The following is a 27,758-nucleotide window of genomic DNA, read 5'->3' as shown; positions in this document are numbered from 1 at the left end:
GAGACTCCAACTCATCCATCAGCAATCTCCTTGGCTGCTTGATCATTGAGACTGATTTGTGTCATGGAGTGAAGGTTATATGGAGTCAGACTCAGGGCAAAACTAGCAAGACTGTACTTTTGGGGTGTAACATGAGATAGTGGCAGTGTCACTTGACTACAAATCCAGAGGTCACAGGTTTAAGTGTCATTGTGACAGCTTGTGCAACTTAAATTCTCTCTATTTTGTTTGCTCGACTGAAAAGTATATGAACATTCTTTATTGGGGACAGATGGTAGCCATATGGTATTGACTGGATAGTAATCCAGTGGCTCAGGCTAATGCTATGAGAACAAGGTTTCAAAGCCCACGATAGTTGGTGCAGTTTAGATTCAACCAATAAAATCTAGAATTGGAAGCTAGTCTCCGTCTTGGGGACCATGAGGGCAAAGCAAGAAAACCTCTGATTCCACACACCTATTAACACCCAATTCCATCAAGAATGCAGTCAACTCAACCGAACTAAACAGACTGATGTAAAGATCCACAAGAGCAGCACAGCTTTTTTTTTACAAAAAGGTTTATTTCAGATTAACGTGCTGATTAAACCTATCTGTGCAGGGTGAGGGTATCACTGCTGTATAGCAGTAAAGGTCTGGTTCCAGAAGGTGACTGTATCATAGCGAAGCCTTTGCTTGACAGAGCTCATGTCGATGTCCTTGTTAATTTCCAGATACTGGGTGTACATCGATGTGTAAGGGGTCCAAGGGGTGGGCACATCCGAGTCACCCCGACTAGGATCGCTGCAAGAGAAAAGCATAGTCTTTGCTGGTTATGTTCTCTTTGAACTGCATAGAGCACTTTGCTACAGCTGTAAAGCAGGGATTGCTTTACATGGTTATGTGGGTGCATGCACTTAACATTCTGGGAACAGTAAGATCTCACAGTTACTGTTTGTGATGGAGGTTGGAGCATTGGTCAAAAGAATGCCCTTTATTTGGTGGTAAAATGTTGTAACCTTGTTACAGGTGGCCATTACTTGTTGGATCTGAAGGTAAGTTCAACAGTGCAGCATTCCTTCTATACTGTGTTGACATGTTCACCTCAGTCTTGGAACTGCAATCTCCTGATTCCAGCTAAAGAAAAACAATTCGGACAAGCTGAAACTCAAACTAAGAAGAAAGGTTTTCTTGGGCCGGCCCCACAAAGTTCTCAGTGGTCAATGACTGAATGCCTGGCAACTATCCTCACTGCTGCCAATGGTGCATTAGAGAAGGCTTGTAAAACAAGAGGACATCATTTTAAAAGCAAAATATTTTGTGAGCTGTAAGCATTGTTGGAGATTGCCAGCACGTGCTCTCCTTGAAGGTGATAGTGTGCCTTTGCTTGAAATGCTGTAGTCCATCTAGTATGGCTGCGCCAACAGCCTTATTGGGAAATTTCCAGGTATTTGAGGTGCAGTAGGGAAGGAACAGCAAAATAGATACTTCCAAGTCAAAATGATGTGCAGTTAGAAGTGTTTTCATTCAGTGGCTGCCCTCATCTGTCTAGATTGTAGAAGACACAGTTTGGGAAGGTACTTTCGAAGGAGCCTTAGCAAGTTGCTACAGTGTGTCTTGTCAATAGTACTCACATGCCACTGCGAGTTGAGCACAACAATCCAGGCTGGCACTCCCAGTTCAGAGACTGATAGAGACTGTCTTTTGAATTAGATAGCAAATTGAGGTCCTATCTGCCCCCCTCAAAGATCCCATTGCTAAGAGCAGGGTTGTTTCCCTGTGTATCTTGGACTAATATCCATTAAGCAATTTAAGAATAGCATTCGGATTCACAGTGATTCATTTGTGAATGCTGGAAGTCACATATAATACAGCAATTATGTACTTTATAAGCAAATGGAACATGTCCTTCCATTGCACCTTTCTGAGTTACAAAGAACTGCCAATCCTTGCTGAGTTCCCCATGGCAATGCATTCTGGTTAGAGTCTGCCTGCTTGGTTTAACTACATAAAATATGGAGCAAGAGGAGGCATCATTCAATACAATTACGGCTGATTTCATCTTGGCCTTCAATGGAGTTCACTGCCACGGAGTGCAGTGGAGGCCGGGACGTTAAATGTCTTCGAGGTAGGCATTGATAAATTCTTAATCTCGCAAGGAATTAAGGGCTATGGGGAGAGTGTGGGTAAGTGGAGTTGAAATGCCCATCAGCCATGATTGAATGGCGGAGAGGACTCGATGGGCTGAATGGCCTTACGTCCACTCTTATTCCTTATGGCCTCAACTATACTTTCCTGCCCGCTCTCAATAACCTTTCAAGCCGCTATTAATTAAAAATCTGTCTTTTTTTCTTAAAATTACTCCATGTCCAGCATCCACCGTACTGAGAGGTAGTGAATCCCACAGGTTCATGACGTTTGAGAGAAATATTTCCTCTTCATCTCTCTTTTAAATCTGCTATCCCTTACTCTAAAACAATGATCTCTCGTTCTAGAGCTAAGATTGACAATTTACCAGTTCTTGCTTCATCTCCACACCAACCATGGCCTTAGCAATCTGAACACTCTTCTCATTCTGTCTAAACTGATGCCTTGTTTTTATTCAATCATGGGATGTGGGAGTCACTGGCCAGTCCAGCACTTATTGCCTAGACAGCTGAGCATTGCTGTGGGTCTGGAGTCACATTTACGCCAGACCAGTAAAGATGACAGTTTCCTACCCTAAAGAACATTTGTTCATTCGGATAATTGACGATGGTTTCATGGGATCCATTGGGCTCTTAATTCCAGAATTTTACTGAATTCACATTCCACTATCTGCTATGGCAGGATTTGAATTCAGGTCCCCAGAACATTACCTGGGTTTCTGGATTAATGTTCTCATGATTAATACCACTAGGCCATCTCTCTTTTCTAAATTTGGTTTCTCCTATACTAGTCCTGATGAGATGAGGGCTTTGCCTTCAAATGTTCAAATTCTATGTAGTGATTGTCACCAAACCAAAACAATTGGATCATTATCACAGTGTTGTTTTATGGGATCCTGCTGTGCATAACGTGGCTGCTGTATCACTTAAGTTACAACCTTCAGAAGTACTTCACCGGCTGTCAGAACATAGAACATAGAAAAGTACAGCACAGAAGAGGCCCTTTGGCCCACAATGTTGTGCCGAGATTTAATCCTAATGTAAAATATAATAACTTAACCTACGTACCTCTCAGCTCACTGCTATCCATGTGCATGTCCAGCAGTCGCTTAAATGTCCCCAATGACTCTGCTTCCACCACCACAGCTGGCAACGCATTCCATGCATTCACAACTCTCTGCGTAAAGAACCTACCTCTGACGTCTTCTTTATACCTTCCTCCTAATATCTTCAAACTGTGACTTTTCATACCAGTCTATCTTGCCCTGGGGAAAAGTCTCTGGCTATTGACTCTATCTATTCATCTCATTGTTTTGTACACCTCGATCAGGTCTCCTCTCTTCCTCCTTCTCTCCAGAGAGAAAAGTCCAAGCTTATTCAACCTTTCTTCATACGGCAAGCCCTCCAGTCCAGACAGCATCCTGGTAAACCTTCTTTGCACCCTCTCCAAAGCCTCCACATCTTTCCTATAGTAGGATGACCAGAACCGGACCTAATATTCCAAGTGTGGACTCACCAGGGCCTTGTAGAGCTGCAGCAAAACCTCGCGGCTCTTAAACCCGATCCCCCTGTTGATGGAAGCCAAAATACCATATGCTTTCTTAACAACTCTATCCATTTGGGTGGCAACTTTGAGGGAATCTATGTATTTGCACACCCAGATCCCTCTGTTCCACCACACTGCCAAGAATCCTGCATTTAATCCTATGTTCAGCATTCAAGTTCGACCTTCCAAAATGCATCACTTCGCATTTATCCAGGTTGAACTCCATCTGCCATTTCTCAGCCCAGCTCTGCATCCTGTCTATGTGGTGCTGCAGCCTGCAACAGCCCTCGATACTATCGACGGCACCGCCAACCTTTGTGTCATCTGCAAATTTACTAACCCACCCCTCAACCTCCTCATCCAAGTCATTTATAAAAACTTCAAAGAGCAGAGGCCCAAGAACAGAGTCCTGTGGGAGTCCACTCAACACTCTCCTCCAGGCAGAATGTTTTCCATCTACAACCACCTTCTGTCAGCCAGCCAATTCTGAATCCAGACAGCCAAATCTCCCTGTATCCCAACTTCCTGACTTTATGAATGAGCCTACCATGGGGAACCCTATCAAATGGCTTGCTGAAGTCCATATACACCACATTCATTGCTCAACCGTCGCCGACCCGTCTTGACACCTTCTCAAAGAACTTGGGTGGGTTTCGGACATCCTGAGGCTGAGAATGGTGTCATATAAATGCAGCTCTTTATTTATTCTACTTTTGTACCCTGTGTGAGCAAAGTTGGTCCAGTAGGCGATCATATATCTCGAAACGTCTCTATCCCTTGGCCGGTACCCGAGCGGAGTGGCAAACGGTTTTCCAAAGACGTATTGGAGGTCGTCGGCGTGATCAGCTCCCATCCATTTGGGGTATATGGGAGCCCGAGAGGGGTAGGAAAACAGGTAGCTGAATGTCTGTGCTCCCCTGTGAAAAAACGACGATATAAAGAAAAGAATAACACAACATTATAAAGGATTTATATAGAAACAGTGTGCTCAGTCTGCTGCTGTTTATGCTTCACGTGAGCTTCCTCCTATCTTGTTCATCTCAACCCTCCTGTTCCTGTATCCCTCATCCACTAATCTAGCATCCTCTGGAATTACAGCTGATGTGCAGGTTACAAGAGTTAACCACTCCTATCTCCTATTTCCTGATGTAAACTATAGGAAGGCATCCAGCATTGGCCAGACGCCTCTTGGACAATGAGAGAAAAATGTTGAAGAGACTGCTCTCGCTTTGTGCTGTGTATAACAGCAATATTGCTGGGCAACTGGAATTTATCAAACCCTGTCTATTCCACTCAATAGCTGAAAATGTGTTGCTGGAAAAGCGCAGCAGGTCAGGCAGCATCCAAGGAGCAGGAGAATCGACGTTTCGGGCATGAGCCCTTCTTCAGGAATGAGGAAAGTGTGCCAAGCAGGCTAAGATAAAAGGTAGGGAGGAAGGACTGAGCCACCCTGTGGCTCAACACTTCAACTCCCCCTCCCACACCACCAAGGACATGCAGGTCCTTGGACTCCTCCATTGCCAGACCATAGCAACACGACGGCTGGAGGAAGAGCGCCTCATCTTCCACCTAGGAACCCTCCAACCACAAGGGATGAACTCAGACTTCTCCAGTTTCCTCATTTCCCCTCCCCCCACTTTGTCTCAGTCCCAACCCTCGAACTCAGCACCACCTTTCTAACCTGCAATCTTCTTCCTGACCTCTCTGCCCCCACCCCCACTCCGGCCTATCACCCTCACCTTATCACCCTCACCTTAACCTCCTTCCACCTATTGCATTTCCAACGCCCCTCCCCCAAGTCCCTCCTCCCTACCTTTTATCTTAGCCTGCTGGACACACTTTCCTCATTCCTGAAGAAGGGCTCATGCCCGAAACATCGATTCTCCTGCTCCTTCGATGCTGCTTGACCTGCTGCGCTTTTCCAGCAACACATTTTCAGCTCTGATCTCCAGCATCTGCAGTCCTCACTTTCTCCTATTCCCCTCAATAGTCCAGGAAGACCACAGGCTAGAGAGAAACAGACAAGGACCTTCTCCGAAAAAGAATTTAAAGTAACCTAAAAAGATTTTTAAAAAGTGTGTGATGTGTTACTGGACCAAAGTGGATCACATGGTGGCATAGTGTGAATGTCACCAGTCTAGTAATGCAGAGACACTGACTAATGTTCTGGGGAATCCCATTACAGCAGAGGATGAAATTTAAATTCAAAGCTAGTCTAATGACAACTGTGTAACCATTGCCAATTGTTGTTAAAATCCATCTGGTTCACTAATTTCTTTGAAGGAATGAAATCTGCCATCTTTTCTTGATCTGACCTACATGTAACTCCAGACCTACAATAATGTGGTTGACTCTTAACTGCCCTCCGAAATGGCCCTAGCAAGCCACTCTATGCAAGTGAAACCTGGGATGGGCAGTTAATGCTCGCCCTGTCTGCAAATCCCACATCAGTTACAAGAATATTTATAAAGTGATTGGTCGTAGAGGCAAAAGCAGTGGGTTACATCCTCTGCTCCTTCACATATGGGGATTATTAGATTGTACCACTTCCTACCCAATGGTTCACCACTTGCTTAGCCACACAAGGTGTGGCACTGGATGGAAATGTCTGTCAGTTGACTTACTGAGCATGTCGGTAATGAAGATCCAGAGCCAGTTGTGTCGGGACCAAGAACAGAACATCTGTCTCCAAGTTCACTACTGTCCTTTTAATGAGCTCTTGACTCGGATCGGCAGGCCAGTTCTTGGTGTATTGGTCATAAGTTAGGTTGGCAGCTTTTTCACCTTTGTCTATGGTCAGACCTCGAATGAGATTATACAGGTCACTCCTGCAAATACCAACAAACGTCCAGCTCACAAGATAATAATACAGGTACTTATTTCCACAACCTGTGCAGATAGATTAGTCATCACAACAGGATCTTGATCAGATGGGCCAATGGGCTGAGAAGTGACAGATGGAGTTTAATTCAGATAAATGCGAGGTGCTGCATTTTGGGATGGCAAATCTTAGCAGGACTTATACATTTAATGGTAAGGTCCTAGAGAGTATTGCTGAACAAAGAGACTTTGGAGTGCAGGTTCATAGCTCCTTGAAAGTGGAGTCGCAAGTAGATAGGATAGTGAAGAAGGCATTTGGTATGTTTTCCTTTATTGTCAGAGTATTGAGTACAGGAGTTGGGAGGTCATGTTGCGGCTGTACAGGGCATTGGTTAGGCCACTGTTGGAATATTGCATGCAATTTTGGTCTCCTTTCTATCAGAAAGGTGTTGTGAAACTTGAAAGGGTTCAGAAAAGATTTACAAGGATGTTGCCAGGGTTGGAGGATTTGAGCTAAAGCGAGAGGCTGAACAGGCTGGGGCTGTTTTCCCTGGAGTGTCCCTGAGGAGTGACCTTATAGAGGTTTACAAAATTATGAGGGGCATAGATAGGGTAACTAGACAAAGTCTTTAGGGTGAGAGGGGAAAGATATAAAAGAGACCTTTGGGGCAACTTTTTCACACAGAGGGTGGTACGTGTATGGATTGAGTTGCTGGAGGAAGTGGTGGAGGCTGGTATAATTACAACATTTAAGAGGCATTTGGATGGGTATATGAATAGGAAGGGTTTGGAGGGATATGGGCTGGGTGCTGGCAGGTGGGACTAGATTGGGTTGGGATATCTGGTCGGCATGGACAGGTTGGACCAAAGGGTCTGTTTCCATGCTGTACATCTCCATGACTCTATTTTTGATGGTTGGATTAGCAATTCTAGAATAGGTTTTTATTTTTAAAAAATCCAAAATTTTGGGACAAACACACAGAACCTTGGAGAAACTCAGCAAGTCTGGCAGCATTTGTGGAGAGAGAAACTGATTTAACATTTTACATCATGCTGTTTTTATCAAAATATTGTCCATGCAGTGCATGACACAATCTTGTACAGCCACCTGACCAATCTCTCTCTGCATTCTTTGGTTCCAAGAGATGTGTGTAACAAATTTGTTTGGCCTAGTCTCTGAGGCTTCATGCCATTCAGGTTAGTGTTTATTTTCTTTTAAATTAATAGTTTTTGACTGCAGTATTGCTAAAAAAAAAATGTTGTTGGAGCTTCTCATCTTGCTCTCATCATTAGAGAGCGGCACGGTGGCACAGTGGTTAGCACTGCTCACAGCACCAGAGACCCGGGTTTAATTCCCGCCTCAGGCGACTCTCTGTGTGGAGTTTGCATGTTCTCCCCGTGTCTGCGTGGGCTTCCTCCGGGTGCTCCGGTTTCCTCCCACAGTCCAAAAATGTGCAGGTTAATTGAATTGGCCAAGTTAAATTGTCCGTAGTGTTAGGTGAAGGGGTAAATGTAGGGGAATGGGTCTGGGTGGGTTGCACTTCGGCGGGTCGGTGTGGACTTGTTGGGCCGAAGGGCCTGTTTTCACACTGTAAGTAATCTAATCTAATCTAGAACAATTCATACAGTGTGTACAGGGAGTGCTGATTGGTTGACAAGTGGATTCTGAAGCATTGTCATGGAGAATGCACCCATTCGATGGTGATTGACAATTAATTGTAAATCTTTAACTTCTGCCAATTTGATATTTTATCCCTTGTTCTTTGTCTCAGGTGAACCCATCGTCAACTACATTCCCATTCATGACCCTTCCCCCTCCTGAGAGATGCTGTCGTGTCCTCTCTATTTCCTTAGTTGTCCAAAGTTGGCAGCTGAAAGGGGCCAGGATATAAACGCATTCCCAATCTCCTCACTATAGCAACTTCTTATAGAGCCATGAGCAGTTTTCCATTGAAGACAGCTGAGAACATTTTTCTCTGATTCATTGGTTTATGGAATTTCTTTCTCCAGAGAACAGTGGAGGCTGGCTCATTAAAAGTACTTATAAGTATTCAGTCAACAAGGGAGACAAAGGATGTGGGGATAGACAGGAAGCAAAGTTGAGATTATCAAATTTATCAAATGACAGAGCAGGCTCGTGGGGTTAAATGGGCCTTTCCTGCTTCTAATTTATTTGTTTATATGTTTTTTATGGCACAGAGGGGAGCCATTTGGATCCCATCGAGTCTATTTTGGATTTTAGTGGAGCAATCCAGCCAACTGAGCTAACCAGCCTCCCAAAGATTTTGCTCTCCCGCGGAAACATGCTCTTTTCTGGGCATTTTTGTAGTTTACAGCTACGGATAATGATGGGGGGATGTTTCATTTCTCTCCTTCGCATGGCTGAACTCTTACCCACTCTTACCACCTGCAATTGGCAGGTGTCAAAAGGATTCAAGTAGCTATTCAAGCTGTTTGGGCTTGATATGGACATAATTTCCTTGGCCATCAAGTCTTGAAGTGGGACCTGAGCTTAGAGCTTCTGGCTTAGAGGTAGGGACACTATCCACAAGATCTCCCCAGCGTCTAGCCAGTCTGGGAGCAATCTGAGCAAGAATTGTTTATGATGCAAGATACCTACAGAAGGAAAAGAAATGTCTCAGTAACAGGATTCGGAAGTAACACAATTAAAGAAATCATGTTCCATACGGATAGGTCTTTCCTAGCCCAGCCTGATTGATTGAGTGAACGTCCAAGCCAGCAAAAATATGACCATCCATATTGTTAACCCCGGCGATGTAATCGACACCAGCAGCATTGTGATAGAGCTTCTTTGGTTCATCAGGAAGGAAGTCCCCATCAATGACTGGAGCCCATATCAGGTAGAATACAAGTGGAGCTGAAAGAGTGGAAAGTAAAGGATTCAATCCATTGTCCCCTCCATCTTTTGCACAAAATAATAAAGTGAACACGTTCTATACTTAATGGAGAACTCATATTATTCAGGCATTGTTTCCAGTCCTTATAACCTGCTTCAAAAGGCACTATGTTGGTTGTCAGAGGAAACCCAACCACATCCTGCCTTTCCCTCTCCTAGGCAAAGTGGCTTCTCAGGACATTTTATCAGGCAGTGGTAACAAACCATCACTGACTGAGCAGGAGAGAAGACAAGCAGGTCGAGGGGACACAGGTCAAAGCAATATTTTACCTGTGAAGTAATGAGAATGTGCAACTCTTATCATGTGGAATTACTGAGGTGAATAAAATGGATAAACTGGATTGATTCATAAAAAACAATGGTAATTCTGATAAATTGAAATGTAGTAGATTGAGACAAGGCTTCTTTAGAACGTAAACAGTGGCTGAGGTTGGTTGGGTCACATGTGCTGTTATAATGTATAAATCAAACTGATCTAAGGGAAGCTTTTGAAGACAATGTTACCATAGCTGGCAGTTTCCACAGAAGTGAGGCAATACTTACATTGCAGGAATTCTAAGGAGCTGCTCAATTATAATGGATAGAGAAGATCTCAATGAGTGACCAATCCGATTACTTTTTCCAATCTCTTTAGGCCACCAGCAACCCTCAACATAACTCACACTGGGGCTTTCAACATGGCTGTCCATGCTAGAATGAGGTCAGTATATTCACAGTTTATTTCATAGATATCAAGCAGTTTGTAATTTTAGTCAAATAAAAGCAAATTATTGCGGATGCTGGAATCTGAAACCAAAAGAGAAAGTGCTGGAAAATCTCAGTAGGTCTGGCAGCATCTGTAAGGAGAGAAAAGAGCTGACGTTTCGAGTTTAACTGATCCTTTGTCAAAGCTTTGACAAAGGATCAGTTAGACTCGAAACGTCAGCTCTTTTCTCTCCTTATAGATGCTGCCAGACCTGCTGAGATTTTCCAGCATTTTCTCTTTTGGTTTGTAATTTTAGTCAGTTATGTTCTCCATTTTAATGGCACAGAGACTGTGTACAAACAGACTGTGCATACTCACACAACGTTGCTTAAGAGAGATAGTGGGACAGTCGTACAGCTGTTCCAACAGATACGGGTATCCCCTGCTTTTCAAACATTCAGTTTACGCCAATTTACTTTTATGAAAGACCTACATTAGTACCTGTTTCATTAACCAAAAGTGGATTTTCGCTTTTACGAAAAAGTGCGCCCAGTGAGAGTGGCACCACCAAGTGCCTTCCTTGGAAGTGTTAATAGATGACCCTCTTCCTCTTTCTCCTACACCCCAGTCTCCTGTACCTCTCACCACCCCAAACTCTGATTCTGCCTAACATACCATCATCACCACCACCTCTGAGCCTTCCAGTGTGCTCACTGTCTTCCTGAATGGAAGAGCCTTGGGAAAAGTTGATGGACAGAGAGATCTGGGAGTGCAGGTCCATTGTACCCTGAATGTTGCTGCATAGGTGGATAGAGTGGTCAAGAAGGCATATGGTATGCTTGCCTTCATTGGACGGGGTATTGAGTATAAGAGCTGGCAAGTCATGTTAACAGTGTACAAGACATTGGTTCAGCCATATTTAGAATACTGTGTACAGTTCTGGTCACCACATTACCAAAAGGATGTGGACACTTTGGAGGGAGTGCAGAGAAGACTTACGAGGATGTTGCCTGCTATGGAAGGTGCTAGCTATGAAGAGAGGTTGAGTAGGTTAGATTTATTTTCATTAGAAAAAAGGAGAATGATGGGGGACCGGATTGAGGTTTATAAAATCATGAAGGGTATAGACAGGTGGATAGAGACAAGCTTTCTCCCAGGGTGAAGGATTCAATAACGAGAGGTCACGCTTTCAAGGTGAGAGGTGGAAGGTTTAAGGAGGATACACGCGGTAAGTACTTTATAGAGGGTGGTGGGCATTTGGAACGCGTTGCCAGAAGAGGTGGTAGAGGCAGGCACGGTAGATTCATTTAAGATGCGTCTGGATAAATGCATGAGTAGGTGGGGAGTAGAGGGATATAGATGCTTAGGAATTGACCGACAGGTTTAGACGGTACATTTGGATCGGCTCAGGCTTGGAGGGCCGAAGGGCATGTTCCTGGGCTGTAAATTTTCTTTGTTCTTTGTTCCACTGCTTATATATTATTGCTAATGTATATATCATATCATTCCTGCTTTTACAAAATGTTAGTGTTATTTTAGGCTTTGTGTGTTATTTGGTAGGTTATTTTTTATTTTCCCAGGTAAATGAATGGTAATTACTTCTTCACTTTAGGCCATTTCTGCTTACGAGAGGTTTCATAGGAACATTCTACTTTCGGATAGCGGGGGACACCTGTACAACATTTCTTCAAATACTAAATATTTATCACTTCCCAACATCAGTGGGCTATCTTGCTTGACTCGAACAAAATAACTTTCACTTGTGTTTATGAATTCTAATTTTGTGTCCGATGAATGCTTCCCTGTCACAACTATCCATTTTTAAAAAAACCCTGCCCCTCTGTGACCATTTCTAACTCCCTGAGGAGGAGGACAACCTGTACACTGTGCTTAGTGCCCAGGATCACTCAGTGGGTGCCAGATACTTACAGATTACTGAGACAGGTTAATGATTTGCTTCTACTTCTCAGTCTTGGGAGAAACAACTTCAACACCCAGCCAATTCCAGTTTAACCCATTTCTGCCTCAAACTGTATTCGTTTATGAATGTGGTGAAAACATTTTGCTTTTTAGGGTCCAAAGGTTTTAGAAAGCAGTGCATTTCCAAATCATTTTTGTGGAAATATGTTCAAACGTTCTTGAGCAGAAACATTGACATCATCCTTTCCTGTGTCTTACTTTCCAAATTTATAAGCTTCAGGGGAATAGCCAGAGTGACAGCTTTGGGGTCAGTGATCTTCAGACAGGCCACCATGGCAGCAGGGTCATCTCTGGGACAGCCAACCTTCTGAGCAAGCTGCAAGATACCAGATTGGCCGTTAGTACATTCACCTCACAATCAGTGTCACTCCCAATAGCATATCGAAAGCCATGAACAAACTATCCCAGATCAAGTACCGTCCATTCAAGCTGAGAATGTAACTTAGAGACAAACTCAGAAACTGTGGGCCCCTGTGAATTGTTTTCATCTCCAGCACCATACATCCAGGGAGGGTGTGCAAGATTTCCACTTTGTGTGGTGCTTTGGGAATTTCTGTGATTCCGGGCACCCTTCTGCACCAACAACAATTTTTATAACCATGACACACCCTGTGGTGGGGCATGAGAAGATTATTGGAAACCTTTCCAATTTACTATCCAAACCGCCCTTGCCTGACTGAACTTCTTTTTGTCAAACACCATCTGCTGCTTGAAAGGACAGATGCACAGGAACAATTCTGGGCTGATTCTCCTGATACCTCCCTCCTTTCATTTAGAGATTCTGAGGGTCTGAAACCAGGCCCACTTCCCCAGGTCCAGCCATGTCAAGAGTCTCCCTTGGAAAGCTGCAAACACGAGGCCATGTTTGCCTTTACCATATTAACCAAATGTGATATTTTAACATTGGATCAGGCGAGGTTAATATTCCATCAACTTGCATCAATTTACTATGGATCCAGATTACTCTATGCAATATTTTTTTTTAATCAAAGGAAGAATGCAACAATGCTGGAAGCAGTTCAGAGAAGTGCTAAGGGGTGCCCTTCTAAAGGCTTATAAAATGGATAGGGTAAGTAGACAAGGTCTTTTCCCTGGGGTGGGGAGTCCAAAACTAGAGGGCATAGGTTTCGGGTGAGAGGGTAAAGATGTGGAAGGCACCTAAGGGGCAACCATTTCACACAGGGGGTGGTACTTGTATGGAATGAGCTGCCAGAGGAAGTGGTAGAGGCTGGTACAATTACAATATTTAAAAGGCAGCTGGATGAGTATATGAATAGGAAGGGTTTATGGGGATATGGGCCAAATGTTAGCAAATGGGATTAGATTAATTTAGGATATCTGTTCAGCATGGACAAGTTGGACCGAAGGGTCTGTTTCTGTGCTGTATATCTGTGTGACTTTATGACTCTAAGGTTTACTCGGCTAATCCCTGCAATGGGTTGTCTTATGAGAAACCGTTGGTCATGCTAGACTTCAAGTCGAGTAAACTTTTCTCTGATCTGTTTTCAATGTTAGATCTGATGGAGTTTAGAAGGATAAAAATCAACTTGATCAAAACATGCAAGATCCTGAGTGATCTTGACAAGTTGGATGTGAAGATGTTTCTTGTTCTTTGGAGAATTTAGATAGGGGTCACTGTTTAAAAACCAGGGGTTACCCATTTAAGAAGGAGATGAAGAGAAACAACTTATCTTCGGGTGATGAGTCTTTGGAATTCCCTCACAAGGCAACGGAAGTTGACGCCTTCAATCGTTTTAAGTTGGAGGTAGATAAACCGTTGATGGGCAAGGACATGAGAAGTTATAGCGGCTAGACAGGCATGAACGTTTCCCCCTTTGGAGCCACTCCGGAGTTTCTGTGCAGGCTGAACAGCGTGCTGACACATTGACTTCTTGGAATTTGCAGGCACCCTCCTCAGAGGTCCATGTAGAAGTAAAATAAATGAGAGGGAGTGTAGATGGGAATGTGGAGTAATCAGATCAGTCTTACTGAATGGTAGAGCAGGCTCGAGGGGCAGCATGGCCCGCACCTGCTTATAATTCACAGATTTCTACAGACTCAGTTCTTAACTTCTGAAGGAGGACTTACCAAGTGTGATCTCTGTTTGTGCAACTGTACTGACCTGCTGGGCCCAGTGCATGGGATTTCTCTGAACTGCCCAGGCACATGTCGCTACCCCACTCTGTGAAATTGCTCGCTTTATTAGTCCTTTGTTGTATGGTGTCAAGGTCTGTGAAAGAAAGTGGAAACATCATCAGAAAGATAATATTTGGTATCAAATTGTAGAATACATTAATTGAAGATGTTTTTTCAGATCTGGTAGAGAATTTGGAGTGTTTCCTTGCAATATGTGCACACAGGATTCACATTAAGCTTGTCTAATGTAGTACAGGAGCTTAAAGTGTTACAGTAGCAATGTGAGATTTCTTGTTTATTGTGTTTTCATATCCAACCCATGAGCTTGTGTTTTCAAGTTTCAATCCAGGGCTTGAGCATAAAGGTGAAGTCTCCCACAGGGATTGCTGCACTGTCCGAGATGCACATGTTTCAGGGTCAATGTTAAACCAAGGGCCACAACTGCCATTCTTAAGTGGATGTAAAAAATCTCACAGGACTATTTGGAAGAAGAGCAGGGGAGTTGCTCATATTTATCCTTCAATCAACATAACATTTACACTATTATATACCATTGCTGCCTGTGGGATTTGCGCAAACAGGGTACTCCATTACAATAGTGACTACACTTCAAAAATATTTCAATGATTGGGAGAGCTCTGTAAAAGGACATATAAAAATGTTTTCTTCTAGGTTTTGTGAGGTGTGGGTATCGCTAGTTGGTGTTCCAAGAGCAGTTGAAAGTCAGCCACATTGCTACAGGTCTGGGGTCACATACCTTGCCGAATTAGCCTTCAACCTTAGCTGTGAAAGTCAATTAACTATGTAACTGTGTGGATCATCACAGATCCTATCATTAATTTTAGCCCGGATAATGATGCTGTCAAGCTATCCTGACTGATGTTACTTCCCCTCTGTAGCACAGGGTCACTGAACCTAATTGTAACAGTCTCACTGCTGCTCCATTTCAGACAAACTAATCACTGAGACTACAACTGAATATGTAGCTTGCACTAACCTGCCACATCCCCCATTTCATACTTGAGTTACAGGTAGCTCTTGTATAATCCGATGGTTGTGTTCTTGTGCAACCCCGTATTATAGAAAAGTTGTACATTAGAGAAACGGAATTTAACGTGTCGGCGATGTTACAGCCAACAAACGTTTTAAACATTTGCACTTAAGAAACAGTGTCCCCATTTCGTCAATTGTGTTACAGCGAATTCACGTTAACGAAAGGCATGTTACAGCGAAACCACCTGTACCTGTAAGGAGACACTCGCACCTCCTGCTGATTCTCCAAAAATGGTGATTTTATCTGGGTCCCCACCAAAAGCAGCAATATTCCTCTTTACCCAACTGATGGCCATGTGCTGGTCCCATAGACCTTGGTTACCTGTTTATGACAATAACACAGCCCACAAAAAGACTATTATGATGGGGAGAGCACAGAGAATGCAGTGTGGCACACAGAATGCTATTTTTCAAATGGTGGAACAGTGTAAATCAACCAGCAATTTCTGAAGATTCAGAATGCATTGTATACCTCTTAATCCCCTGAACCTGCTGGCCACCCTGCACATTAACAACAGAATGCACTGGTTAACAGAAGATCATGTTAGCTGTGTTCAAGCAAGTTTGAGGGGCATGAATCAAAAGCATAATGACTACTATGACCCGTAACTAAGCATTCTTTATTCAGTCATTTACTTAATTTCTTTTAATGCATTGCATCAAAACCATTGACTTTCAGGGAATTGTCCACTAACCTGGGGCATTGGTATCTCCTGTGCTCAGGAAGCCCAGTGGGCCAACCCGATAATTCAAGGTGACAACAATCACTTTGCCACGCGAGGCGATCTCATGCCCATCATACAGGTAGTTGTTCAGGAAGTTGGCTCCATGCCCTGCTCCCATCAGGAAGCCCCCTCCAAATATCCAGACCATGACAGGCAGGTTAGTGGACACTAGGGAGGGCGAGAAGGAGACCATCGTTTAGTCATTGTCACGAAAGCAAAATACTGCAGTTGCCAGAAAGCTGAAATAAAAACAGAACAGGCTAGAGATGCTCAGCAGGTCTGGCAGCATCTATGCAGAGAGAAACAGAGTTACTAAAGTTATCAGACAAAACGTCATCAATGTGAAACATTAACTCTTCTCTCCCCACAAATATTCCCAAACACGTTGTGTGTTTCTAGCACTTTCAGTTTTAATTTTAGTTTATTCACTAAATCAGAATGATCAGATTAAAACCAATGGGGCAACAGATAATTTAAAACATTCAGGTTATAAGCAGTGGTGTTTACAAATAAACTCCAAGGTTCCTGTTAATATCATTTGTACTCTGAATATCTTTTAGATAAAAACAATGACTGCAGATGCTGGAAACCCACCGACTCCCACAGCTACCTGGACTACACCTCTTCCCACCCTACCTCTTGCAAAAATGCCATCCCGTATTCCTAATTCCTCCGCCGTATCTGCTCCCAGGAGGACCAGTTCCACCACAGAACACATCAGATGGCCTCCTTCTTTAGAGACCGCAATTTCCCTTCCCATGTGATTAAAGATGCCCTCCAACGCATCTCGTCCACATCCTGCACCTCCGCCCTCAGACTCCACCTCTCCAACCGTAACAAGGACAGAATGCCCCTGGTGCTCACATAGAACATAGAACAATACAGCACAGAACAGGCCCTTCGGCCCACGATGTTGTGCCGAACTTCTAACCTAGATTAAGTACCCATCCATGTACCTATCCAAATGCCGCTTAAAGGTCGCCAATGATTCCGACTCTACCACTCCCACGGGCAGCGCATTCCATGCCCCCACCACTCTCTGGGTAAAGAACCCACCCCTGACATCTCCCCTATACCTTCCACCCTTCACCTTAAATTTATGTCCCCTTGTAACACTCTGTTGTACCCGGGGAAAAAGTTTCTGACTGTTTACTCTATCTATTCCTCTGATCATCTTATAAACCTCTATCAAGTCACCCCTCATCCTTCGCCGTTCCAACGAGAAAAGGCCGAGAACTCTCAACCTATCCTCGTATGACTTCCTCTCCATTCCAGGCAACATCCTGGTAAATCTTCTCTGCACCCTCTCCAAAGCTTCCACATGTTTCCTAAAGTGAGGTGACCAGAACTGCACACAGTACTCCAACTGTGGCCTAACCAAAGTCCTGTACAGCTGCAACATCACTTCACGACTCTTGAATTCAATCCCTCTGCTAATGAACGATAATACTCCATAGGCCTTCTTACAAACTCTATCCACCTGAGTGGCAACCTTCAAAGATCTATGTACATAGACCCCAAGATCCCTCTGTTCCTCCACCTGACTAAGAACCCTACCATTAACCCTGTATTCCGCATTCTTATTTGTTCTTCCAAAATGGACAACCTCACACTTGGCAGGGTTGAACTCCATCTGCCACTCCTCAGCCCAGCTCTGCATCATATCTAAGTCCCTCTGCAGCCGACAACAGCCCTCCTCACTGTCCACAACTCCACCTATCTTCGTATCATCTGCAAATTTACTGACCCACCCTTCGACTCCCTCATCTAAGTCATTAATAAAAATTACAAACAGCAGAGGACCCAGAACTGATCCCTGCGGAACTCCACTTGTAACTGGGCTCCAGGCTGAATATTTACCATCTACCACCACTCTCTGCCTTCGACCGGTTAGCCAGTTTTCTATCCAATTGGCCAAATTTCCCTCTATCCCATGCCTCCTGACTTTCCGCATAAGCCTACCATGGGGAACCTTATCAAATGCCTTACTAAAATCCATGTACACTACATCCACTGCTCTACCCTCATCCACATGCTTGGTCACCTCCTCGAAGAATTCAATAAGACTTGTAAGGCAAGACCTACCCTTCACAAATCCGTGCTGGCTGTCCCTAATCAAGCAGTGTCTTTCCAGATACTCATAAATCCTATCCCTCAGTACCCTTTCCATTACTTTGCCTACCACAGAAGTAAGACTAACAGGCCTGTAATTCCCGGGGTTATCCCTATTCCCTTTTTTAAACAGGGGCACAACATTCGCTACTCTCCAGTCCCCTAGTACCACCCCCGTTGCCAGTGAAGACGAGAAGATCATTGCCAACGGTACTGCAATTTCCTCTCTTGCTTCCCACATAATCCTAGGATATATCCCGTCAGGCCCGGGGGACTTGTCTATCCTCAAGTTGTTCAAAATGTCCAACACATCTTCCTTCCTAACAGGTATCTCTTCTAGCTTACCAGTCCATTTCACACTCTCCTCTTCTACAATACGGTCCCTCTCGTTCGTAAATACTGAAGAGAAGTACTTGTTCAAGACCTCTCCTATCTCTTCCGACTCAATACACAGTCTCCCACTACTGTCCTTGATCGGACCTACCCTCGTTCTCGTCATTCTCAGGTTTCTCACATACGCATAAAATGCCTTGGGGTTATCCTTGATCCTATCCGCCAATGATTTTTCATGCCCTCTCTTAGCTCTCCTAATCCCTTTCTTCAGGTCCCTTCTGGCTATCCTGTATCCCTCCACTGCTCTGTCTGAATCCTGTTTCCTCAACCTTATGTAAGCCTCCTTCTTCCTCTTTACTAGACATTCAACCTCTCTCGTCAACCAAGGCTCCCTCACACGACCATTTCTTTCCTGCCTGATAGGTACATACATATCATGGACACGTCGTATCTGCTCTTTGAAAAAGTTCCACATTTCCACGACATCCTTCCCTGACAGCCTATGCTCCCAACGTATGCTCCTCAAATCCTGCCTTACAGCATCGTAATTTCCCTTCCCCCAATTATAAAATCTACCTTGTTGTGCGCACCTATCTCTCTCCATAACCAAGGTGAAAGTCACAGAATTGTGGTCACCATCACCAAAATGTTCACCCACTAACAAGCCCACCACTTGTCCCGGTTCATTACCGAGTACCAAATCCAATATGGCCTCCCCTCTGGTTGGACAATCTACATACTGCGTTAGAAAAGCTTCCTGGACACACTGCACAAACACCGCCCCATCCAATCTACTTGATCTAAAGAGCTTCCAATCAATATTTGGGAAGTTGAAGTCGCCCATGACTACGACCCTGTGGCTTCTGCACCTTTCCAAAATCTGTTTCCCAATCTGTTTCTCCACATCTCTGCTGCTATTGGGGGGCCTATAGTAAACACCCAACAAGGTGACTGCACCTTTCCTATTTCTGACTTCAGCCCATACTACCTCCAGAGGCAGATCCCCCTCAAACTTCCTTTCTGCAGCCGTTATACCATGTCTAATTAGCAATGCCACCCCCCCTCCTTTTTTCCCACCCTCCCTAATCTTACTGAAACACCTGTAACCAGGAACCTCCAACAGCCATTCCTGTCCCTCATCTATCCACGTTTCCTTGATGGCCACAACATCGTAGTCCCAGGTACCGATCCACGCCTTAAGTTCACCCACCTTATTTCTGATACTCCTTGCGTTGAAGTATACGCACTTGAGCCCATCTCTGTGTCCGCAAGTAGTCCCTGTCAGTGCTACCTTCTCCACAGCCTCCCTACAGTCTTGGGCATCCTGACACACAGCTAGCTTACTTGCTGGACTACAAGTCCGGATCCCATCCCCCTGCCAAATTAGTTTAAACCCCCCTGAAGAGTGCTAGCAAACCTACCCCCCAGGATATTGGTGCCCTTCTGGTTCAGGTGCAACCCGTCCTGTTTGTACAGGTCCCACCTTCCCCAGAATGCAGTCCAATTGTCCAAATATCTGAAGCCCTCCCTCCTACACCAGCCTTGCAGCCACGTGTTCAACTGCACTCTCTCCCTATTCTTTGCCTCACTGTTACGTGGCACCGGCAACAACCCAGAGATGACGACTCTGTCTGTCCTAGCTTTTAGCTTCCAGCCTAACTCCTTGAGCTCTTGAATGACCTCCCCACCCCTCTTCCTACCTATGTCGTTGGTGCCAATGTGTACCACGACTTCTGGCTGCACACCCTCCCCCTTAAGGATTCTGAAGACACGGTCTGAGACGTCTCGGACCCTAGCACCCGGGAGGCAACAAACCATCCGTGAGTCTCGCCCATGTCCACAGAACCGCCTGTCCGTCCCTCTAACTAGAGAGTCCCCTATAACTAGCGCTCTCCTCCTCTCCCCCTTTCCCTTCTGAGTCTCAGAGCCACAGACCCCTTCCATGCAGCTTACACCTGCAACGCTGTCCCCCCCAACAGTTTCCAAAGCTGTATACTTATTTTTTAGGGGAACGACCACAGGGGAACCCTGCACTGCCTGCTTCTTCCCCTTCCCACCTCTAACTGTTACCCAGCTACCTCTGTTCTCCGGCGTAACTATGTCCCTGTAGCTTCTATCAATCACCCTCTCAGCCTCTCGAATAATCCTCAGTTCATCCAACTCCAGTTCCAGTTCCCTAACTCGTTCGGTGAGGATCAGGATCTGACTGCATTTCCTGCAGACGAAGTCGGCAGGAGTATCGGTGGTCACCCCTACCTCAAACATCCTGCAGGAGGAACATTCCACCGCCTGCGCTGCCATGACTGTACACTTTCTCCAAAAACAAGAACACTGAGTCAATAACACTGAGTCACTTACCTGGGGTCTAGAACACACCCACTCAAATACTAATCACTTACCTTCCCGCCCAGCTATGCGCTCCAACCTCACTTCCGCTGCTCCCACTCAAATGACCGTTGGTGATTAAAGGGTGAGTATTTATACTCACAGTTCTCCTTCCCGGCTGCCCCTCTGTTTGCCGTCACTTCCTCTGCTGCTCCCGCTCTTTTTGTGAAGAGAGAAAAAAAAAACACCGCTGCCCGCTACAGGTAAGTAATTTTGAAACAAACTGTCTTACCTTAGCTGTAGTCTCCCGAGTTCGCCTTTACTCGGCCGCTGCTCCCACTCACCTTCCACCCTACCAACCTTCGCATAAACCAAATCATCCGCCGACATTTCCGCCACCTCCAAAAAGACCCCACCACCGGGGATATATTTCCCTCCCCACCCCTTTCTGCCTTCCGCAAAGACCGTTCCCTCCGTGACTACCTGGTCAGGTCCACGCCCCCCTACAACCCACCCTCCCATCCTGGCACCTTCCCCTGCCACCGCAGGAACTGCAAAACCTGTCCCCACACCTCCTCCCTCACCTCCATCCAAGGCCCTAAAGGAGCCTTCCACATCCATCAAAGTTTTACCTGCACATCCACTAATATCATTTATTGTATCCGTTGCTCCCGATGCGGTCTCCTCTACATTGGGGAGACAGGAAGCCTCCTAACAGAGCGCTTTAGGGAACATCTCCGGGACACCCGCACCAATCAACCACGCCACCCCGTGGCCCAACATTTCAACTCCCCCTCCCACTCTGCTGAGGACATGGAGGTCCTGGGCCTCCTTCACCGCCACTCCCTCACCACCAGACGCCTGGAGGAAGAACATCTCATCTTCCGCCTCGGAACACTTCAACCCCAGGGCTTCAATGTGGACTTCAACAGTTTCCTCATTTCCCCTTCCCCCACCTCACCCTACTTCCAGCTCAGCACTGTCCCCATGACTTGTCCTACCTGCCTATCTTCTTTTCCACCTATCCACTCCACCCTCCTCCCTGACTTATCACCTTCATCCCCTCCCCCACTCACCTATTGTACTCCATGCCACTTTCTCCCCACCCCCACCCTCCTCTAGCTTATCTCTCCACGCTTCAGGCTCTCTGCCTTTATTCCTGATGAAGAGCTTTTGCCTGAAACGTCGATTTTGCTGCTCCTCGGATGCTGCCTGAACTGCTGTGCTCTTCCAGCACCACTAATCCAAAATCTGAATATTTTTTCACTGACGTGTGCTGATTAGGATGAGAATTATTAGTGGCACACAGTCTTACACAAGCCTCTATCAATATCAAACACTCCCAGGACGGATACGACATAGAATTAGTTACAGAGTAAAGCTCACTCTACACTGTCCCCATCAAACACTGCCAGGATAGGGACAGCGCGGGGTTAGATACAGAGTAAAGCTCTCTCTACACTGTCCCCATCAAACACTCTCAGGGACAGGGACAGCGCGGGGTTAGATGAAACTGAACGTTGAAAAGGAGTTGTGACACAATAGCTTCAAAATCTTCAGAATTAATCTGGTATCAGTGAGGCAGATGGGATTCAGTAGATGACAGGCCACTAGATAACTAGAAATTGTTCTAAAATACGTGTTCTCTGCAGATATGGAGAGAGGAATTTGTGATGTGAGAGGAGCAACTGTAGGAGAGTTACGACTAGGTTAGAGACACAATATTGTGATGGTGCAGAAGATCCTTAACTCTTACCATGGAATCCAGTACATGACAACTGATACAGTTTCATCCTGAACAGTGGGAAATGTAAAAGGCAATTCTTCTTAACCATCTAGTTTGTATTTTCAAGCACAACATTTAACAAACTATACATTTTTGAAAAGAACAGGATGAACAAAATACAGGGAAGCATATTCCTAAAATTGATACAAATATTTATGTAAATAATTTGGATGTGAAGATAGGAGGATAGTTAGTAAGTTTGCAGATAACAACAAAATTGGAGGTGTCGTGGACAGCAGAGAAGATTACCTCAGATTACACAGGATCTCGATCAGATGGGCCAATGAGCTAAGGAATGGCAGAGGGAGTTTAATTTAGATAAATGAAAGTGTTGCATTTTGGAAATGCAAATCAGAGCAGGACTTATACACTTAATGGTAAGGTTCTGGGGGGTGTTGCTGAACAAAGAGACCTTGGAGTGCAGGTTCACAGCTCCTTGAAAGGGGAGTCGCAGGTAGATAGGATAGTGAAGAAGGCATTTGGAATGCTTTCATTTATTGGTCAGAATATTGAGTACAGGAGTAAGGAGGTCATGTTGCCGCTGTACAGGACATTGGTTAAGCCACTTTCGGAATATTGCGAGCAATTCTGGTCTCCTTCCTGTTGGAAGGATGTTGTGAAACTTGAAAGGGTTCAGATAAGATTTACAAGGGTGTTGCCAGGGTTGGAGAATTTGAGCTATAGGGAGAGGCTGAACAGGCTGAGGCTGTTTTCCCTGGATCTTCAGAGGCTGAGGGGTGACCTTATAGAGGTTTATAAAATCATGAGGGGCATGGTTAGGATAAATAGACAAGGTCTTTTTCCTGGGGTGGAGGAGTCCAGGACTAGAGGGCATAGGTTTAGGGTGAGAGGGGAAAAATATAAAAGGGACCTAAGAGGCAACTTTTTCACACAGAGGATGGTACGTCTATGGAATGAGCTGCCAGAGGAAGTGGTGGAGGCTGGTACAATTACAACATTTAAAAGGCATCAGGATGGGTATAAGAATAGGAAGGGTTTAGAGGGATATGGGCCAAATGCTGGTAAATGGGAAGAGATTAGGTTAGGATATCTGGTTGGCATGGACAAGTTGGACTGAAGGGTCTATCTCTGTGCTGTACATCTCTATGACTCTGTGGCGCCATTACTCAGGTGGGTACATTTCAAAGGTGTGTTTTAGTTTGGAGGTTTTGTTTTTACCTTTTCTGCCATGAGGGACCCAAATGTTCAGGTAGAGACAATCCTCGCTCCCAAAGACAGCTTTCTGTGACAGGGTTGTCTGCAAACATCTGGGTTTAAAATCTTTGGCCTTCAGAACATCTGGTAATGGACATGAGGTGTTAGTACAAATAAAGATATGTTTTTATAAAGCACTTCTTAGGAGTCTCAGGTCATTGCAGCCAGTTTACAGACAACAAAGTACTTCTAAATTACTGTTACTGTTGTATTAGAGGGAAATGTAAGTGGAAACAGCATTAAACTGACACAGTACAGGTATATAACCAGCAGGGGAAGACCGCACGTAATAGTGGGTTTGATTCAAGGAATGCAGGAAAGGTCTCATACACACACATACATACACACACACACACACACAAATACACTTTCACACATACACACTTCCTGCATCTACCCTGTGGAGCTCTGTGAGAATTTTCTATGACTGAGATTATTTCTCATTTTTCTAAACTCAACAGACAAAGAACAGTCATTCGACCCAAAGTTTCTCTCTCTCTCTCTCTCCACAGATCCTGCTAGACCTGTTGAGTTTCTCCAGCAATTTCTGTTTTTGTTTCTGATTTCCAGCCACATTTGTACCACACAAATGCCAGGCAATGACCATCTCCAATTAGAAACAGTCTAATCACCATCCCTTTACAGTCAATGCTGTACCATCACTGAATCCTCCACTATCAACATCCTTGGGTTTATCATTGACCAGAAATTCAACTGGACTCATTTTATAAACACAGTGGCTACAAGAACAGATCAGAGGCTAGGAATATTGTGGCGAGTAACTCACTTTCTGATTCCCCAAAGCTTGTCCACAAGACACAAGTCAGGAGTGTGATGGAATACTCCCCACTTACCTGGATAGGTGCAGCTCCAACAACACTCAACACCCTCCAGGACAAAGCAACCTGTTTAATCAGCACCACATCCTCGGGCTTCCGCTCCCTCCATCACCGACGCTCAGCAGCAGCAATGTGTACTATGTACAAGAGGCACTGCAGAAACTCACTAAAGATCCTCAGACAGCACCTTCCAAACTCACACTCACTTCCATCCAGCAGGACAAGGGCAGCAGATACATGAGAACACACCTCCTGCAAGTTCCTCTCCAAGCAACTCACCATCCTGACTTGGAAATATATCGCTGTTCCTTCAATGTCGCTGGGTCAAAATCCTGGAACTGCCTCCCTCAGGGCATTGTGGGCCAACCCACAGCACATGGACTGCAGCGGTTCAAGAAGGCAGCTCACCCCTGCATTGCACTGTCTCTGCAGCAGGCATATCTCTCCATGGTCGAAGAGTGTGGTGCTGGAAAAGCACAGCCGGTCAGGCAACATCCGAGGAGCAGGAGAATCGACGTTTCGGGCATAAGCCCTTCATCAGGAATCCTGATCAAGGGTTTATACCCGAACGTCAACTCCCTTGCTCCTCGGATGCTGCCTGACCAGCTGTGCTTTTCCAGCACCACACTGTTGAACTCTGATCTCCAGCATCTACCGTCCTCACTTTCTCCTAAGTCTTTCCATGGGTAAGGAGACCAAAACCGCACACAATGCTACTGCTGTGGACCAAGTCTGTATTTGCTGATCCAGCTCCTCCCTCAGTCTAACCTAAAATTGATTATAAACTTTGGTTCCTTCCCCTTGCATTTCTTGCTCACAGAAATCTCTTGGAATTCTGCAGGTGAGCTTGGTTGAGCAATCTTCGTTCTCCTCCAGCACAGATCGCTGCACCGTAATCAGGGGCTCTTTCTAGGCCAATGGACATCTGCTTAACTTGGTCACAAGATGGTCCTTGAGACTGGGTCCAGTCAGCTCTGCAAGGCTCAACCAGTGCTCTGGGTCAATGTAGGCAGGCACCGTACAGAAGGTGTTTTGCCACTTAGCCAGAGAGAACTTGTATCTCTGTAGCTCCTTTCACAACTTCAAGATGAACCAAAGCATTTAACAGTTAATTACATTTGAAGAGTAGACTCTGTGGTAATGTAGGTAACGATGTGGTATCTCAAATTACAGAAACAGATCCTGTGGTCTTTTGCAAAACATTGACTCATTATCAACTTGAGGACAGATGGCATTGTGTTTTAATATCTCATCCAAAAGGTGGCATCTATAGCAGTACTGCAGTTCCTCAAAACTGCACCAGGACAGTCATCCAGAGTTGGTACTCGGGAGTCTGGTGTGGGTACTTTACTGAACTTTGTGTTCAAGTCTCTAGAGTGGGAGTTGGACTGAGTGAAAATGCTGGGAAGTTAAGTTACAGGTTATTCAGTTGAGTTTAAGAGCATTCAAGGTAATTCTGCATTTTCTAAGTTCCCTGGCCTCTACTCCGCAACTCCCTAACCTGCTGCAACCAGACTCTTCAGGGTATTATCCATTTGTTTTTTTTAAAACAAAGAAAAAGGCAAACAAGGAAATGAGTTACCAGTCCATCCTAGATGAGGTTCAGCTTTTTCAAATCGCTTTGGTGTTGCAGCGAAAGGAATTCCTTTAAAAACGTCCATGGAGGCGAAAAGCCCATCCCTTTTATTAATTCCTTCCACACGGCCACCTTCGGTTTCCACCACCCCCAGCTGCAGGGAAGGAGACAAAACAAGAGTTAACCAGTGAAGAGAGGGAGAGAAAATCAGAAAAAGGAATATCAGGGAAGGAGAGATTGAACTAGACAGATACAACATGACAAGAGATACAGAATAAAGTTCTCTCTACACTGTCCCTATGAAACACTTCCAGGACAGGGACAGCACGGAGTTAGATACAGAGTAAAGATCTCTCTACTTTGTCCCCATGAAACACTCTCAGAACAAGGTCAGCACGGGGTTAGATACAGAGTAAAGCTACCTCTACACTGTTCCCATGAAACACACCCAGGACAGGGACAGCACTGTATTAGATACGGAGTAAAGTTCCCTCTACACTATTCCCATCAAACACTCACAGGACAGGCACAGCATGAGTTTAGATACAGAGCAAAACTCTCCCTACTCTATCCCCATGAAACACTCCCAGGGCAGGGACAGCACAGAGGTAGATACTGAGTAAAGATCCATCTACACTGTCCCCATCAAACACTCCCAGGACTGGGACAGCACGGGGTTAGATACAGAGTAAAGTTCTCTCTACACTGACCCCATCAAATGCTCCCAGGACAGGTATAGCATGTTATTTCATGCCACTCTCCTGCTTTTGTCCCTGCAGTCCTGCACATTTTCCATTTCTAATCATGCATTTCCTTTGTTAAATGTACCTCAACCACACTCTCATTGAAAGTGTTCCAGCTTCTAATCACCTGAAAAATATGTTTCTCCTCATGTTATTGTCATTTTTTTTTGCCAGTCTAAATCTGGCTCTCTGATCCATGACCTTTTGTGAACAGTTCCTTTCCGTTAACTCTGACCAGACGTCTCATGGTTTTGAGTGTATCTCTGACATCTCTTCTCAACCTTCTCTTCAAGGGAAACAGTCCCAAATTCTCCAATTAATCTTCGTAATTGTATTTCCTTATCCCCAGAACCATTCCTATGATCCAGAGGGAAGCTGCCCCTAAAATGTCGGAACATTTTCAAACACACAGAAGAGACTCTCTATAGCAGCAAGCATGTCATGGAGATTTTCCAGTAATTCACTGTATCTTCCCATAATGTTAATTCGTGCTAACCCCTAGTAAAATGGATTTATAATCAGACTGAAGCTTCTCCAATCCCTTGACAGTACATCTTTAGTTATTGGAGGACTTACATTAATTGCTCTGAATTGAAACTGAAGTCATCTTGGGGAAAGGACAATGCACCAAATGACCCAGCCCCGCCCCGAAATCACTGAATAGCGGAGTGTGTGCTGTATCTCACCGTGGCTCTCGCTGTGACACTGAGGAGACAATTACTGAGCAAAAGGTACAGTAACGGCCAGCTAGCCATCTTGAAGTCCAACTTCACCACGATCCAAGCTGCAGATGTATATATCTATAACTTGCAGCTAAACTCCGTCAAGGTCAGTCTGTTTAT

General features: G+C 44.9%; 2 protein-coding genes across 3 annotated transcripts in view; one reads left to right on the top strand and one right to left on the bottom strand.

The window, feature by feature from the left end:
* Nucleotides 1-10,255, top strand: part of spout1 (SPOUT domain containing methyltransferase 1) — a 39,737-nt gene extending 29,482 nt beyond the window's left edge. The window contains exon 12 of the mRNA XM_043720603.2: nt 10,043-10,255. Coding sequence (XP_043576538.2) covers nt 10,043-10,102 — 60 coding nt within the window. The 3' untranslated portion in view covers nt 10,103-10,255. The remainder of the gene's footprint in view (nt 1-10,042) is intronic.
* Nucleotides 542-27,758, bottom strand: LOC122564997 (bile salt-activated lipase-like). Of its 2 annotated transcripts, none has more exons than XM_043720604.2 (11): nt 27,603-27,758; nt 26,180-26,327; nt 23,723-23,842; nt 15,958-16,155; nt 15,454-15,584; nt 14,196-14,303; nt 12,272-12,389; nt 9,180-9,369; nt 6,296-6,499; nt 4,391-4,588; nt 542-782 (listed from the first exon to the last, which is right to left on the bottom strand). In XM_043720604.2, the coding sequence occupies exons 1-11, from the start codon at nt 27,669-27,671 to the stop codon at nt 611-613; spliced, it is 1,656 nt and encodes a 551-aa protein (XP_043576539.2). In that variant the 5' UTR covers nt 27,672-27,758; the 3' UTR covers nt 542-610. The 2 variants fall into 2 exon arrangements, with proteins under 2 accessions (XP_043576539.2, XP_087854313.1); XM_087998187.1 differs by having other exon boundaries at nt 27,493-27,627.

This window comes from Chiloscyllium plagiosum, unplaced genomic scaffold, assembly GCF_037043375.1.
Source record: "Chiloscyllium plagiosum isolate Xiang-an unplaced genomic scaffold, Cpla_swu_hap1 HiC_scaffold_21, whole genome shotgun sequence".
NCBI lineage: Eukaryota > Metazoa > Chordata > Chondrichthyes > Orectolobiformes > Hemiscylliidae > Chiloscyllium > Chiloscyllium plagiosum.
Note: the sequence above shows the minus strand (reverse complement) of the source record. Positions and strands in the feature narration are given on the sequence as shown.

What these genes read in the sequence shown, in the direction of transcription:
- LOC122564997 (XM_043720604.2), bottom strand. Translation starts at nt 27,671, where the DNA reads ATGGCTAGCTGGCCGTTACTGTACCTTTTGCTCAGTAATTGTCTCCTC. An exon ending in GAAGCTTATAAATTTGGAAA is followed by an intron (nt 9,370 to 12,271) that starts GTAAGACACAGG and finishes CCACTCTTTCAG; the next exon opens with CTCCACTTGTATTCTACCTG. An exon ending in ACCAACTTTGCTCACACAGG is followed by an intron (nt 783 to 4,390) that starts GTACAAAAGTAG and finishes TTTCTCTTGCAG; the next exon opens with CGATCCTAGTCGGGGTGACT.